Source organism: Gopherus evgoodei, chromosome 1, assembly GCF_007399415.2.
Source record: "Gopherus evgoodei ecotype Sinaloan lineage chromosome 1, rGopEvg1_v1.p, whole genome shotgun sequence".
NCBI lineage: Eukaryota > Metazoa > Chordata > Testudines > Testudinidae > Gopherus > Gopherus evgoodei.
The window spans coordinates 169678445-169694925 of NC_044322.1; the positions used below are offsets into that span (position 1 = coordinate 169678445).

The following is a 16481-nucleotide window of genomic DNA, read 5'->3' on the forward strand; positions in this document are numbered from 1 at the left end:
CAGATATGGGAGTCTGCTATCTGTCTGCACACAGCAGGATCATGGACAAGCTGCCATCTCTGGCTCAGTGGTAACTACCCAGCTAGCACCCTGTACCTTGCATGCCAGCTGGGGAAGGTGCAATGCTGGTGAAGGAACTTCTACATCTGAGAAAAGCAGTATTACCAAATCTTGTGGCATGTGCTGTTTTTTTGTTCAAGCCCCAATTCCTGGGAATCTCAATTTTCGTTACAATAAATAAGGACATATTTCTATCCCTGGCCTATTTGGCCTCATTATGAAGGACAAAAACAAAAACGGGCACCTTGTGTACCCTAGAGGCATGAAACCCAGACGGGACATAAAAACCTAACATTTATTATTTGTTAAAAAAACCCAAACTCATGATTTTTAAGGCAGTTGATAATTTTAGGTGGCCTGACTCCTGCTTTTCCGAGTACCGGGCATTGGCGATGGTGGAAAAGCGACCAGACCGCGGTAGCCTCCCCGGACGCGGGGGCGTGTTGTTGTAGCAGCGAAAGCGGGGTGTGCTCCCCGGGCTCACGGGCTCGCGGCTCTGGGGGCGCAGCCCGAGGGGGGCTCCGGGCTCAGCGGGGGGAGGCGGGCGGCACAGGCAGAGGACTCTCCCCTCCCCCCGCCATGGGTCGGTCCCCACCCTCCTTCGCGCCGGGGGGAGGTGCCCCGGCCTGCAAGCACCGCCCCGGCCCGGCTGTTTGCGGGTCCCACTCCGGCTGCTTCCTGCTGCGCCGCCGCCGCCGCTGCCATGGGAGGGAAGAACAAGCAGCGAACGAAGGGCAACGTGCGGGTGAGTCCGCCCGGCGGCCACTCACCGTGAGGGGGTCCAGGCCGCTCCCAGCCCCCAGGAGCAGGGGGCGACTGGCCCCTTCCCCGGCCTGTGCGGTGGGGGAGGTCTAGGCCCGGGGGGAAAGCGGCGGTGTCGCCCCCCCTGGTCTGCCCATGGGGTCCCAGCCCTGCGGCATGCGTGCCTGGGAGTGCCACTGGGCCCGGGGGCTGCCCCACGGGTGATCGGCCTCTGGAAGAGAAGAGCAGGGGGGCTGGTACACTCCTGCTCACCTGAGACTGGAGATCTTCCTAACAGATGTTACCCAGCCCAATCTAAGCTGCCAGGGTCAGGGCTGGGCTAGAAAATGTTCACCAGTGGCAAACCCGGACAGTGGCGATGCATAGTATATGGGCAAAGAAGTGCTTTTCTGGATGTTGTTCATACCCATTACCCCAATGAAATAAACCCTATTGACAAAAACACTTTAATGCAGAGGCAACTGCAGCTATGCTAGGGCTTTTGGTCATATACCAGCACTGCAAAAAAAAAAAAAAAAATCTCCTTAGCCAACATGGCTACATCCCCAAAATGTCTAGTGTAGTCTGATCTAAACACCAGTAGTGCTTGCTTACATGCTTGAGGGAATAATTCCTTCCTTTGCAGGAGTCAGTGGTGGAAATCTGTGGCCTGTGTTAGGAGGCGAGGAGATCAGAGGTCCCTTCTGGCCACAATCTGAAATGTAACACAGGTTCACAGGCCATACTTTATTTAAAGCAGTGGTTCTCAACCTCTTTACCATTGTGGGCTGTGTATGCAGCTCTGTATGTGGTACATGGGCCATATAGCCACGCAATATATTTACTAGATGTATGGCCCTGAGGATGTCACGTGTCTCATGTTGAGAACTATTGCTCTAAAGTCTGTTAGGAAGGAAATAATTGGCAGCCCAAATTTGTATGCCTGTTCTCACTTTTTTGTTAATTCAGTTGGGGACCATGACCTGCAGCCAACCTATGTAAAACGAAGCAGGTTCAAACCCGTTTTATATTTAAATTGGGGGTGCAGCTTGCAGAGATTCAGCAAGCAATGTGACCATCCTGAAAGGCAGCGCTGCCTTCAGGAGCCCTGTCATCTCCATAGGTGGATTCTTGTCTGCTAGTACAGTCGGCAGGACTAGCATGATTGCCTGGTATAAGATGGTGACTTTTCACTGGGGCTAGTCATATGCAAAGTTAAGTATGTGCATATGTGGGCTTATGACCTCATTTCCTCTGTTGCTTGTTAAGGCCTTTTCAGACAGCTGTGGGTAAGATACTTCTTTTACGAAGAGAAAGATGCAATCACAAATTGGCACGGGTCTTGAACTAATGTAGTACCTGTAATTACACTTATTTTAAATGTACAAGTTTTCAGCTTCTGTTTTGTATAGGCTCTTCTACTGCCACACCAGCGTGGTATCTGAGGCCAAGATCCACAGAGGTATTTAGGCCATGGCTACACTCACACTTTACAGCGCTGCAACTTTCGCTCTGAGGGGTGTGAAAAAACACCCCCCTGAGCGCTGCAAGATACAGCGCTGTAAAGCGTCAGTGTAATCAGGGCGGCAGCGCTGGGAGCGCGGCTCCCAGCGCTGCACGCTACACCCATAAAGGATGTGGTTTACATGCAGCACTGGGAGAGCTGTCTCCCAGCGCTGCCGCTCCGACCACACTCACACTTCAAAGCGCTGCTGCGGCAGCGCTCCCGCAGCGCTGTCGGGACAGCGCTTTGAAATTCCAAATGTAGCCATACCCTTAGTTTCCTAACTTCCACTGATTTCAATGGAAGGTAGGAGCCTAGATATAGAGCCCTGCAAATATCTGTAGCCCTGTAGATATTCACTTTATATTTGCAGATACCAACGGACCATGTTTGTGGATTATGAATGGATGCAGATCCAAATTTTATATCTAGAGCACTGCACATCTGCGGATATCCGTGGACCATGTGTGCTGTTCGGATGTGGATACAAATTTTGTATCTGCACAGAGCTTTACCTAAATACCTCTGTGGATCTGGACCTGAGTGGAATCCAGAAGTAATGTGACATCTGTCATGTGTGGTTTGTTAATTCCCTTCCCAGGGGAAGAATTATGTGTGCAGTGTAGTGTTTAGTTTGGGTAGGGTTTTTATTTTAATATGTACACACTGCTGTATGTTTATATTAGGGAAGACAAAGGAATGCTGGGAAATGCGTCATTAGGATAGATTTTAAAGTCACAGAAATTACTCAGTTTGAAGTTATGGTGGCACCATCAAGTGTAGCTTAGCCACCATGTCTGTAGTAATTTTATGCCTAATGATCACAACATTTCTATTGTGTTTTTTTTTTAAGAAAACACCAACAACTTGTGAAAGTTAACTGATACTTTGTTACACTTTTGCTGAAACTTTGGAACTAGGGCTGTTAATTAATTGCAGTTAACTCAAGTGATTAACTCAAAATAAACTAATTTGATTAAAAAAAAGTTGTGGTTCATCACAGTTTAAATTGTCCCGTTAAACAATAATAGAATACCAACTGAAATTTATTAAACATATTTTTGGATGTTTTTCTACGTTTTAACATATATTGCTTTCAGTTACAACACAGAATACAAAATGTACAGTGTTAGCTGATGACCCTTGTTAAAAGAAAAAAAGAGTTAATTAAATTTGTGACTGACCTCCTTGGGGGAGAATTATATGTCTCTTGCTCTATGGTTTTACCATATTCTGCCATATATTTCATGTTCTAGCAGTTTTCAATGAGAACCCAGCACATGTTGTTTGATTTAAGAACACTTTCACTGCAGATTTGACACAACGCAGGTGCTAATGTGAGATTTCTAAAGATAACTACAGCACTCAACCCAAGGTTTAAGAATCTGAAGTGCTTTCCAAAATCTGAGAAGGATGGGGTGTGGAACATGATATCAGAAGTCTTAAAAGAGCGTAAATAAGCAGGCAGCATTATCTCCCGTAAATGTAAACAAACTTGTTTATCTTAGTGATTGGCTGAACAAAAAGTAGGACTGAGTGGACTTGTAGGTTCCAGAGTTCGACATTGTTTTGTTTTAAAATGCAGTTATGTAACAAAAAAAAAAAAATCAGTCTATATTTGTCAGGTGTAATTTCATGATCGATTGCACTACAGTACTTGTATCAGGTGAACTGAAAAATACTATTTCTTTTGTAATAAAAAATAATACTATAAAGTGATCACTGTACATTTTTTATTCTGTGTTGTAACTAAAATCAATATATTTGAAAATGTGGAAAACATCCAAAGTATTTAAATAAATGGTATTCTGTTGTTGTTTAACAGAGTGACTAAAACTGCGATTTAATCACAATTATATTTTTTAATCTCCTGATTAACCGCAATTAATTTTTTTAATTGTTCAACAGTCCTGTCTGGAACCTATAGATCTGCTGCGGAACACCTTAAAGAATCAGTCTTTTTGGAACATCTGGTCTCAATGCCTTAAAGAAGTGGGATGCACTGATTAAAATAAGCACAGGATTATCTTCACTGGAACAAGTTAGAGGACAAACTAAACTAAAGAAAAGCAATCATTTTCAATAATAATTCAACAAGTCATGTGACATTGTGATGTTCCCCATTCCCCTAAATCTTCTCTTGCTCTTTGGGTTAATTTTATATTGTGAAAAATAATGAAATAAGTGAAAATATTGATCCTAAGGTTGAAAAATAAAATTACCTTTTCAGATTTCTCTACTTAAAGCCCTGGTAGAATTTCTTAATGATAATGCATATAATGTGAAACTTTTTCCTTGGAGCAGCAGATCAATTATAAGACACAAACCTGCAGGGCCATTTCTTCAAGTGTGATGATTTAAACTGTGCATGGAAATGGTTTACAAAACCAACATTTCAGTAAGAAATAAAATGGTTTGAAAGGACATGAATAATTGACTTCTCTCTCTTATTTATATCAGCCCTCCAGCAGTGGCAGAGCTGCAGAGCTCCTTGCCAAGGAACGTGGAACAGTGCCTGGGTTTATTGGCTTTGGAACATCTCAGAGTGATCTAGGATATGTACCTGCAGTCCAAGGAGCAGAAGAAATAGACAGCCTTGTAGATGCTGATTTTCGAATGGTGCTGCGAAAACTCTCCAAAAGAGATGTCATAACAAAATTAAAAGTATATGTCCTATATCCCTTAGTTTGCTTTTTAAACATTCTTTAAGAGAAAGATAACTTGAAAGTTTATAGGGTGAAATCCTGCTTACACTGACATTATTGATAAAACTCCCATTGACTTCAGTGAGATCATAGTTTAAGCCAGGCCTGCACAACATACGACCGGCCCGCGGAGGCTCACTGTGCGGCCCGCGGCGGGGAATCAAAGGGCTCTGGGCTTCCTGCAGCCGCGGGGAGCCCAGAGTCCTTTAAATCCCAGCCGCAGCCGGGATTCAAAAGGCTCTGAGATGCCCGCAGTGACCGGGAGCCCAGAGCTCTTTAAATCTCAGCTGCGGCCGGGATTCAAAAGGCTCTGAGCTGCCCGCAGTGGCGGGGAGCCCAGAGCTCTTTAAATCTCAGCCGTGGCCGGGATTCATAGGGCTCTGAGCTGCCCGCAGCGGCAGGGAGCCCGGAGCCCTTTAAATCTCAGTTGCGGCCGGGATTCAAAGGGCTCTGGTCTGCCCGCAGCGGCAGGGAGCCCAGAGCCCTTTAAATCCCAGCCGTGGCCGGAATTCAAAGGGCTCTGAGCTGCCTGCAGCGGTGGGGAGCCCAGAGCCCTTTAAATCCCGGCCACGGCTGGGATTCATAGGGCTCTGAGCTGCCTGCACTGGCGGGGGCCCAGAGCCCTTGAAATCCCAGCTGTGGCCGGAATTCAAAGGGCTCTGAGCTGCCTGCAGCGGTGGGGAGCCCAGAGCCCTTTAAATCCCAGCCACGGCCGGGATTCATAGGGCTCTGAGCTGCCCGCACCGGTGGGGGCCCAGAGCTCTTGAAATCCCAGCCGCGGCAGGGAGCCTAGAGCCCTTTAAATCCCAGCCGCGGCCGGGATTCAAAGGGCTCTGGGCTGCCTGCAGAGATTCCCGGCCGCAGCTGAGATTTAAAGAGCTCAGGGCTCCCCACCGCCACGGGCAGCTCAGAGCCCTTTGAATCCTGGCGGCGGCTGAGATTTAAAGGGCTCAGGGCTCCCCGTGGCTGCAGGCAGCCCAGAGCCCTTTGATTCCTGCCGCAGCTCCAGCAGATGGGCTGGGGCTGGGATTTAAAGGGCTTGGAGCTCTGGGCCCTTTAAATCCCATTCCCAGCCCCGCAAAGCTCTGGGTTCCCCCAGCCGTCGGAGCCCCGGGCCCTTTAATTTGCCCTGGCAGGTCCCAACCACCTCTTCAGCTGGGAGCCCCCAGTTGATTTAAAATCAGGTATCACCTCCCCACCCCCAACCTTCCTTTTTGGCCCACAGCTGTTTTGGTGGGGTGGCGCTGGGGAAGGAGGGTTTGTTTCTGAAGGGCTGGGCGGTGCTGGGGCCGGGTGTTTCCGCGGGGCCGGGAGGTCCTAGGGGGGAGTGTTTCCGCGGGGCTGGGGGGTTTCGGCCCTCAGCTGTTTTCTTTGGAGTAATGCAGCCCTCGCCGCTTTATGAGTTGTGCAGGCCTAGTTTAAGCCATAGAATCTAAAAAAAAAGATTGTGACAAAGTTGGATGTAACAGGAGTACATTTGAGACATCTAGTTCTAATATTCATTTATGCAAGGGTTCTTTGATATTTTGCTTGGGAAGGGGAATATTTTTGTGTGAAGTGCTAGAAAGGAATCTACTGAAATAGTCAACTTTACTTTCACACTAGCAAATTCCATAGCGCATACTGTAATTTGTTTAGCATCTTTGAAATACTTTTTGTGTGCCTCAAAAGCTTGATTTTGATTGTATGCAGTTTTAAGATATTTTGGAAGACCTTTAGAAAGGTCTGTCATCTGATTATGATGCAAAGATGATTTGCAAGAGTAACTCCAGTTAACTAGAGTTTTTAGACCCAATTGCAGGAAGTGAACCAATTTCTAGTTTCATGAGAATTACAGTATCAGGCAGTAGCTGGTAAATTTAGTAAATTTCAAGATTATACATTCACCTGCAATTTTTCTAATTCCACGCTGTTGGTATTTTGATTTTAGGCTATGCAGGAGTTTGGGGTGATGTGTAAGGAAAGAGAATCAGAAGCTGTTAAAGGTGTTCTTCCTTACTGGCCAAGAATTTACTGTAAAATCTCACTTGTAAGTATTAAAGGATTTAGATTATGACAGAAGTAAACCAACAAATAAAATTGCTCTGGGCAGTTTCTATGGTAATCCACAAGGCAATCGGATTGATACACCTAATTGTATATATTTGTGGGTTGGCTAGTTTAAAAAAAAAAAAGAAACTGTTAGAAAAAAGCACTTGGTCCTAAGTGGTTGGGACACGTCATCAGGGCAACGTGAGGAAGCTTTCATTGTTCATGCCTATGCTGTGCCTGCTCTATGGATAGAAGCTTTCAATCACTAGCACCTTAAATGAACATTATCCAGGTTTTCCAGCTTCAACTTTCAACAAAAGAAAGCTCTTTGACTACATAAGCATGTATGTGGACAATGAGAACATCCACAATTCTATGAGATAGGATTATTTAAAGAATATAAAGCCTCATGATTTAGGGCATAAACAATTCTCCAACAGGAGTTAGGAAGAAACTTCACCTGTGGATCGGTTACTCCATAATTGTCCTTTATAAGAATTCTAGCATATTTTCCTGAAGCATCTGGCACAGTTGGAGGTAGGATACTTAAATAGATGGATCTCTGTTCTGATGTGTTTCAGAAATTCCTGTGTTCCTATTAGGAGCCATGGAACTTAAAAAATCTACTAATATGTCAGTGCCAACAAATGTTTGAGATTTACAAATCAATTATGCATGGTTCATGCAGACTCCCAGATGGTTTTATGCTAATGAGAAAAGTTTCTTAATTGAAGGCAGTTTCCTATTTACCTTTTCTTGTTCTAACCTTTTTTGAACATTAAGGGAAAAATCTAGACATGGATACAATATAAATACACCTCTGCTTCGATATAACGCTATCCTTGGGAGCCAAAATTTTTTACCGCATTATAGGTGAAACTGCGTTATATCGAACTTGCTTTGATCCACTGGAGTTCGCAGCCCTGCCCCCCTCTCCGTCCCCCCGAGCGCTGCTTTACCGCATTATATCCAAATTCATGTTTTATCGGGTTGCATTATTTTGAGGTAGAGGTGTACAGTCATATATTGTATATCTTATGCTATGCCAGTAGTTAATGGAATCCAGAGAGATTATAGCCCTTACGTGGTATGCTGCAGTGATGTACGGTTCATGATTATGTTGGTAAAATAGGACCATAGTCTGCATTTAGGGATTCCAATGTATTCATAGTACATCAAAATATTTGTAATCTTTAGGATTCAACCTTTGGGAAGGTGTGTAGTGTGTACATTTATGGAGGTGTAACTAACGTCTCTAATGCACCTTAATCAATAGAACTGTTCTAAGCAAAGTGTAATATAGCCTTGGTGGTTAAACTAAAGAGACAAATATGCTCTGAACAAAATTGTACTGAGAGTGGTTTGTCTTTCTTGTCTGTATTCGAGCATTTAAAAAAATCACAGAAATTCTCAAACTCACTTCTCCTGTCATACATGATTCAAAGTTGTTTTAAGATATGATTCCTGTATTTCCCATCCCCACTCTCTTTGATGACAATACTGCTGATATAGAAAGTTTATTTAAGAAATTGAAGGGGATTCCTATGATGAAGATTGGATTCTGCAATCTGTACTCAAGCTAATGGTCCCATTAAAGTCACTGAATCAACAAGATTACTTGCATGATTAACAATTAATCCTAAAAGTTAGAAGATATATGCCCCAAATCAATTATTAGTTCTTAAGACTTTACTTCTACACATTATTAACTGAAATGTTTTGCATTGTTTATGACTAATATTGTTTCATTTCATCGATGAAAAGGATGGAGGATTAGTGAATACAAGCCTTTAGGTTTGGGATATAAGGACTTAATTTGAAACCATACAATTCAATACAGACAACTTTTTGTTTTGAGTGGGGGAAGTTGGGACATGATAGCAGAACAAAAGAATTTGTATTTTGGTATTCTTGGTATCAGTGAATGTATTTCTTTTAAAAAATCTTTATTTTAAAACAGGATCATGACCGCCGTGTTCGAGAAGCAACACAGCAAGCTTTTGAGCAACTTATTCTTAAAGTAAAGAAACACTTGGCTCCTTATTTAAAAAGTATCATGGGATACTGGCTGATTGCTAAGTGTGATACTTACTCCCCTGCAGCATCGGCAGCTAAAGTGGCATTTGAGACAGCTTTCCCTTCAAGTAAACAACCTGAAGCCGTAGCATTTTGTAAAGAAGAAATTCTGAATGTGAGTTTATAGAATACTGTGTCCTTAAAGCTTTATGCAAGTAGTTGTCATCTGTTAATGAAGAGAGAAGGGTTTTTTTCTTGCAAATGTTAACTCATGCATTCTTTGTATTTGCATTCAGAAAGGTATAGTCTCTTCTTAACTGAAACTCCTATTAATGCTAATGGAGATTGAGATGACGATACATTCCACAATATCTCCCTTAATTTTTCATACACGCTGAGGCTGCATGGGTCTGTAGAACTATGTGGATATATAGGAACTGATTTCTTTGCTATGCATTTCCATATGCACAGCAGATGATGCTCAGTCACCAAGTGTGTTCCAAACAGTACTTACCCGTCACTGACAACAGATGCTGGCAAAATGTTAGCTGAACTGGTTTAACTGCAGTAGTAGACTGGACCAATTTCTGAAAGCGTGGTTGTACCTTGTGCTGTGCAAGATGTATCTACACTAGGAAATCTATGTCTGGAGCAGAGCCATTTGAAGTAGGGAAAAATTAGATTACAAGGCTGATGGTTTGTGATTACAAAGCCTTGATATAGAGTTGGTTTGTTTTTGTTTTTGGTTTTGTTTGTTTTTTTTTAATTCTGGAGATACGGGACTACTTGCTGTCTGAACAGTGGCTGTATGGTCTAACTGGGGTCAGATCATGGGACTAGGAGTCAGGAAACCAAAGTTCTGACCCTGACTCTGCCATTGTCTCATATGACCTGGGTTGGTCAATTCAACTGTCTTTACCTTTGTTTCCTCATTTGTAAAATGTGCCTAATAACTAGCTGCTTGCATCAGAGGGGTGTTGAAGCTTCATTATTTAGTGCTTACTCTCACAAGACTAACTTTTAGCTTGTGGTTAACTTTCACCAATGAAAAATATGTTGTCGTTTATTTTATCTAGATTCTACAAGATCACCTTCTGAAAGAAACACCTGATACGCTCAGTGACCCACAGTATGTTTTTTTACGTACAAATTTATAGTTTAAAAGTAGATGTAAAATGTATTTCACAAGGGAACAAATTGTAGATTTTTGCAGAAAATAAAAAGTACATTATAGTGAAGACATGTTATGCCTTATGCAATTCTATGGAAAATATTGTTTTTTCTAGGAAAGTGCCTTTTTCTATACTTCACATCAAGCCTGTATAACTAGACTGCCGCACCAGCCTGTATTTCAGTAGGCTTCCATGGGTGGCAACTGTGCTCGGGAATCTTTCATGAACTGTGCTTCTGGGCTAGCAGTACACTTAACCCTGTGTCGTTGTGGGGAACAAAGCCAAGCAGCAGCAATGATGGAGGTGTTGGCTAAAATTTTCAGAAGCACCTAAAAACTCAAGTGTCTAAATTCTGTTGACTTCCAATGAGATTTAAGCAACAAAATTCCTAATTCACTTCTGAAATTTTTACCCATTGTCTAGTAAGTCTTACTATCTGATTCATGTGTATCATTGAGTAGCTGGAGGGCAGGATCACTTGACACAAGGAGGAGACAACAGAAGAAGAGGAAAATGAACTTCTGAAAATACTGTTTTAGCTAGAATTTCACAACGTAAACGTGTTTAGTGTTTAACACGCATACACAGCTTATGGAAAGTTCAGTGTAGTTATATACACACTGCTGCAATCTCTAGGAAGAATCCTAGGATTTTCTTACCAAATCATATGAGAAGCCCATTAACGAATATGAATATACACATTTTGCTAGTTTTTAATTAATGCTTTAAACTTGTTTTTGTTTTTTACCTGAGAACTGTACCGGAGGAAGAAAGAGAAGCCAAATACTTTCGAATTCTGACATGTTCCTTGTTAGCTTTAAAGAAGTTGCTTTGCATGTTGCCAAAGGATGAGATTCATTCACTGGAAGAAAAGCTAGTATCTCTTCAATCTCAGAACAAATTTTGGAAATATGGCAAGCACAGCGTACCTCAGGTATCTGAACCTTTTTATACCATCTTTATTTTTATAGGCTTTTTCTACAAAAGCAACACTTGAAAACTTAGGGCACTAAGCCATCCCCAATATTGTGGAAGAAAAAAAGAACCGGATGCCTTGCCCAACTGCATTTAAAACAGTCTTCCAATCACAAGACATATTGGCCCTGCTAAAAGCAAACAAGTGTCCGAAAAATCTCTTCCAATTTGTTCCTTTGAGGTAGGCATCTACTTATTTGGAATTTGTGCCTGAAATACAGCCCTTTAAAATTCTTGTTAAAGAAGCAAGCTCCATAAACTTATGGATACATTTAGGCGGGTAATTTTCTAAATTATTTGATTGACCTTTATTCTGCCAAAGATTGTTGTTTGTGTCTATCAGTTCAGAACAACTACAACATTGCATTTCAGTGTTGGATAAAAAGATTCGTTTAGTATGTCAAAGCATTTCGGGATGCTTGTGGATAAAAGGTACTCCATAAAAGGAAGATAAGCATTCTGCATAATGTTGTACTTTTAAAAAAAAAATAATCGTCTCTTCCAGTATATGGTCTATTAACTTTTGTCACTTAATGTCCCTATTTTAAAATTTTTTTACAGGCCTATGCACTAACTGAAAATTTGTTGTTTTGATTTTTGCGTGTGCTAAAAGTAGTATTTCAGACATGCCTACTTTGATATACCATTTCTTTTTAAAGTAAATCACAGTATGTAATTAACAAGCATGGGGAAATCAGAACTTTGATTTGTAGAAGTGAATAAATATTGTAATCCATAGTTACTGAGATATTTTGTTTTTGTGGCTTACTTTAGGTTCGCTCAGCATTTTTTGAGTTAATTTCTACTTTCTGTCAGCTCCTTCCTGAATCAATGAAAGTTGAAGCACCAAGAGTTTGTCCCACAGTTCTTCTCAGTATTGATGACAGTGATGCAGTGGTGTGTCCAGCTCTTTGGGAAGCTGTGCTTTACATCCTTGTTACCATTGAGGTAATGCAGGAAACTGAATGAGAACTTCTTTTCTTTATAAGTCAGAGCCTCGTGGTCTGTTCAAATATGTCAGACTTAACCTTTCATAACATACCAGTGTCCTTGCTTTGGGGTTAAGCAGAAGGTATCATCAGTTTAAAATAAAGTAATCACTGTGAACCCCTTAGTACTGCAAAGTACTAAGTACCCCCGCAGCCCCCCAACTATAAGGACCTGATTTTCAGAGGTACTCTGCACTCACAGCTCCATTAAAAGTAAATAAAAATTGTCTGTGTCCGCCATCTATGAAAAGCAGACAGGAATTTAGCGTGTAATTTAAACTGAAGTTGTGACATTTAAGAACTTCATAAGTATATAAACTAGCTTTTAAAAATACAAATATTTCTCTGTTGAATTATTTATTAGAATTTATAAAAAATGATGTGCAAGTTGTTCTTTATTCACTGTTTAGTTAGAGCCTGATACTGTAGCCACTCCACTCCTCAGATAAAATCCTGGTTTCATTGAAGTCAATGGAAATTCATTTAGTAATTCCATAGTGTCCTTTTTGTAATTGGTGTTTGATGTATCTTGTAATTGTTGGTACTGTATGACCCATAATCATGTATGAAAATCAGCCTTCTGTTTACTTCATATATGATCAGTACAAATAATAAATGTAACTTTGACGATGTTTTTTCCCCTAAAATGTTTTTTGTGCCTTGTGGCTTTCATTCAGAATTTAACTTATATGCAGTGTTGTTGTAGCTGTTTTCATCCCAAGTTATTAGAGAGGCAAGGTGGGTGAGGTAATATCTTTTATTGGACCAACGTCTATTGGTGAGAGAAAAGCTTTCGAGCTTACACAGAGCTCTTCTTCAGGTCTGGGAAACTTACTCAGGGCAGGTCTACACTTCAGTGAAGATGCTACTAAACCGATGGGAGAAGGAAGGCAGGGGGAAAAGCAACTGGGGGAATTGTTAGTTGGTTATAGATTGTTTTAATAAGCCATACATACAGTCTATTCAGTCCATGATTTTTGGTGTCTAGCAGAATTATGAATGTAAGCTCCCAGGCTCATCTTTTGAAAGTGTTGTGCAGGATTTTTTTGAGTATGAGGACTGAGAGGTCAGATTTGCTTTGTGAAAAGTGTTCACTCACAGATGATGTGGGGGTTTTGTCTTTTATCATTTTCTTGTATGAGCTTATTTGAGAGCGTAGTGTCTGCCTGGTTTCACCCACATAGTTCCTAGTGGGGCATTTAGTGCACTGGATGAGGTACACCAATATTGTGATAGCCATATGTAGGACTCATGGATCTTTAAAGGTGTGTTATAGGGGGTATTGATCATTGTAACAATGGAGATTTGTCTTCAGGTTTTGCATCTGTTGTTCTGGCAGGTTCTAGTGCCACTTTGAGTTGATGTGTCCTGATCTGTGGGGAACTTGGTTCTGATAACGAGCTTGTAGAGGTTGGGGGCTTGTTTGAAAGCCAGAGGAGGGGATTCAGGAAAGTATGAGTTGTAGTTGTTTGATGATACTCTATATGGGTTCCAGTGTGGAGTGGTGGGTGATAAATAGGTGTGTGCAGTTGGAGGGGGTTTTATTTCTGTATTGAAGCAGGTTCTCTCAGGGTATTTGAGTGGCCCATTCCACGGTGTGATCTACTTCTTCTGTCCTTTAAACAGCCTTCCAACCTCTCCAAGCTCATCAGCACAAGCATGGATTGAATAGAGACACTGGATTTAGGGCTTATTACAACAATCTATAACCCACTAACAATCCGCCTGCCCCCTCCCCCCCAGCTACTTCCCACTCCCTCCCGCCCTTTCTTCCCTGTGACTGGAAGGGTGTTAATGGGTCACTTTACATTGAATGGTCCATTGAAATGTGCATTAACTACTTATGCTAAACAATCTGTTCCACCTTGTATTTAACTGTGACACTCTGAAGCTAGTTCAAAACTAGAGACCTGTGTCAGTATAATTACATCACTCAGGAGTAGACCTAATCTCCTGTGTAGACAGTGCTATGTCAATAGCAGAGCTTCTCCCATCAACATAGTTACTGCTTCTCGGAGAGGTGGATTAACTACACCAACAGGAGAAGCTCTTCCATTGGCATAGGAGCATCTTCACTGAAGTGCCAAAGCAGCGCAGATGCAGCACTGTACATGAAGAGAAGCCCCGAGTAAGTTTCCCATGCTGAAGAAGAGCTCTGTGTAAGCTCGAAAACTTGTCTTGCTCACCAGTAGAAAGTTGGTTTAATAAAAATATATACCATATATACTCATTCATTTGCCCATTCGTTTATAAGCTGACCCCCCAAGATGGATGAGTAAAAATAGCTAGAACTGTATGACCCTTTCATAAGCCAATCCTATATTTCAGGGGTTGGAAAACTTTGGCTCCCAGCCCATCAGGGTAAGCCGCTGGCGGATCGAGACCTTTTGTTTACCTGGAGCATCTGCAGGCATGGAGCCCCTCAGCTCCCAGTGGCCATGGTTTGTCGTTCCCAGCCAATGGGAGCTCCCATTGGCTGGGAATGGCGAACCATCGCCACAGGGAGCTGAGAGGCACCATTACTGCAGATGCTCCAGGTAAACAAAACGACAGTGTATTAGATATTCAATTCAATGATTCCATAGAGTTTAAAATAATAAATTTTGGCATAGACCCATTTATAAGCCGATCCCCACTCTTTGATGTGTCGCTTTTTTACCAAAAATATATGGCTTCTGAACAAATATATACGGTATATATAGTTGATTTGTCTCAGTTCATAATTTAAAACTCACTGCAAAATACTAATATTTATAACCGTAGTGACTCTTTATGAGACCTAATACCTGTTTTTTGGAGGTGGTGAGTTAAACTTGGGACTGTCATAAATGTAGCAATATATTATAGTAAGCTATTTTACAAAGCAATATTATAAGTCAAAAGATCACTCAAGACAAAACCTTCTTGATTTAAATTGATTACCCGGAAGATCTCCACTGTGTTAAAACAAGATTTTGTTCTGAAGTCTGCTAAACCTTAAAATTCACTAATTTAAATGGAAATATTTAGAGAGAAAATGAGTTTTAAAAATACTCAGGGCAATTTAGGTTTGGTGATAGCTTGCTCTTACTGCAGTGTAGGGAGCTAGACTAGATGACCCACCTAAGAGCTCTTCCAAACCAACTGAGTCTGGTTTAGTTTATTCCTGTAATTATTTCTTTCCATAGGACTGTTGGAGTCATGTAAATGCCAAAAAAGGAGTTCTGCCAAAACTATGGATAGTACTTCGAGAAGGCGGACGAGGTCTAGCTACTGTTATATATCCTAATCTTTTGCCGTTGATTGGCAAGGTACCTCATGGCATTACAGAACCAAAGCTGGACTTTTACAGAACTTTTTTCAGCTCAATAATTCAAGGGTATGTGCCACAAATTCATATTAGATGAAATATTTATTATAATAATTATTTATGTTTGGAAACAAATCAGAAGTTGGTTACATTACTTAAAGCATTTTAAAAGATGTAAAAAGCAACATAGAGTCCTGTGGCACCTTACAGACTAACAGACGTATTGGAGCATAAGCATTCTTGGGTGAATACCCACTTCATCAAACGCATCTGATGAAGTGGGTATTCACCCACGAAAGCTTATGCTCCAATACGTCTGTTAGTCTGTAAGGTACCACGGGACTCTTTGTTGCTTTTTACAGATCCAGACTAACATGGCTACCCCTCTGATACTTAAAATATGTAGATATCAGAAACTGAATTCTGTAAACTGTCTGCCAGTCTCCTCCTTCGTGCTGTGATCCCTTGTCCTTTTCTCTCTTCAAGACTGCACACATAAAGCATAGGTTTAAAAAGTGGCACTATATTGGGTGCATTTAAAACTTCAGATTCAATTAAATAGTAGAGGCTGCATTTGTCTGTTGAGCCACAAATGTGTTTCATCTTTAATTGTAATTTTATGAATAAGTAAACTAGGCTAAAGAGCAGCATGCTTAAATGCCCATGTTTCTAGTTGTGTTATGTGGAACTTGTTTTCCTGAATTTTTATTTTGAGGTCACTTATAGAGTTTCTTATCTCTTTTTCCTCAAATGAACAGCACCTATGGTATTACATTAAAGCACTGTAATCAGATTGTAATCAAGGAACAATGATTATTTCTTTTTATGTCTCCTGATTTACATGTATTTAGGTTGTCAAGTGAGCGAGCCATAGCTAGCCATTCAGAGTGTTCTGCAATTATATCTGCATTTATGGAGTGTTTACGATTTGCTGTGCTACAGAATTTAGGTGAAGAAGATGAACAAAAACAAATTCAGCAGATGCTTATATGTGATCAG

At 41.4% G+C, this 16481-nt stretch overlaps 1 protein-coding gene across 1 annotated transcript in view; it reads left to right on the forward strand.

The window, feature by feature from the left end:
- Nucleotides 1-692: 692 nt before the first annotated feature.
- Nucleotides 693-16481, forward strand: part of LTN1 (listerin E3 ubiquitin protein ligase 1) — a 49288-nt gene continuing 33499 nt past the window's right edge. Inside the window, exons 1-9 of the mRNA XM_030579544.1 lie at nucleotides 693-805; nucleotides 4766-4969; nucleotides 6941-7039; nucleotides 9002-9232; nucleotides 10134-10186; nucleotides 10983-11163; nucleotides 11979-12152; nucleotides 15361-15551; nucleotides 16334-16481. Coding sequence (XP_030435404.1) covers nucleotides 764-805; nucleotides 4766-4969; nucleotides 6941-7039; nucleotides 9002-9232; nucleotides 10134-10186; nucleotides 10983-11163; nucleotides 11979-12152; nucleotides 15361-15551; nucleotides 16334-16481 — 1323 coding nt within the window. The 5' untranslated portion in view covers nucleotides 693-763. The remainder of the gene's footprint in view (nucleotides 806-4765; nucleotides 4970-6940; nucleotides 7040-9001; nucleotides 9233-10133; nucleotides 10187-10982; nucleotides 11164-11978; nucleotides 12153-15360; nucleotides 15552-16333) is intronic.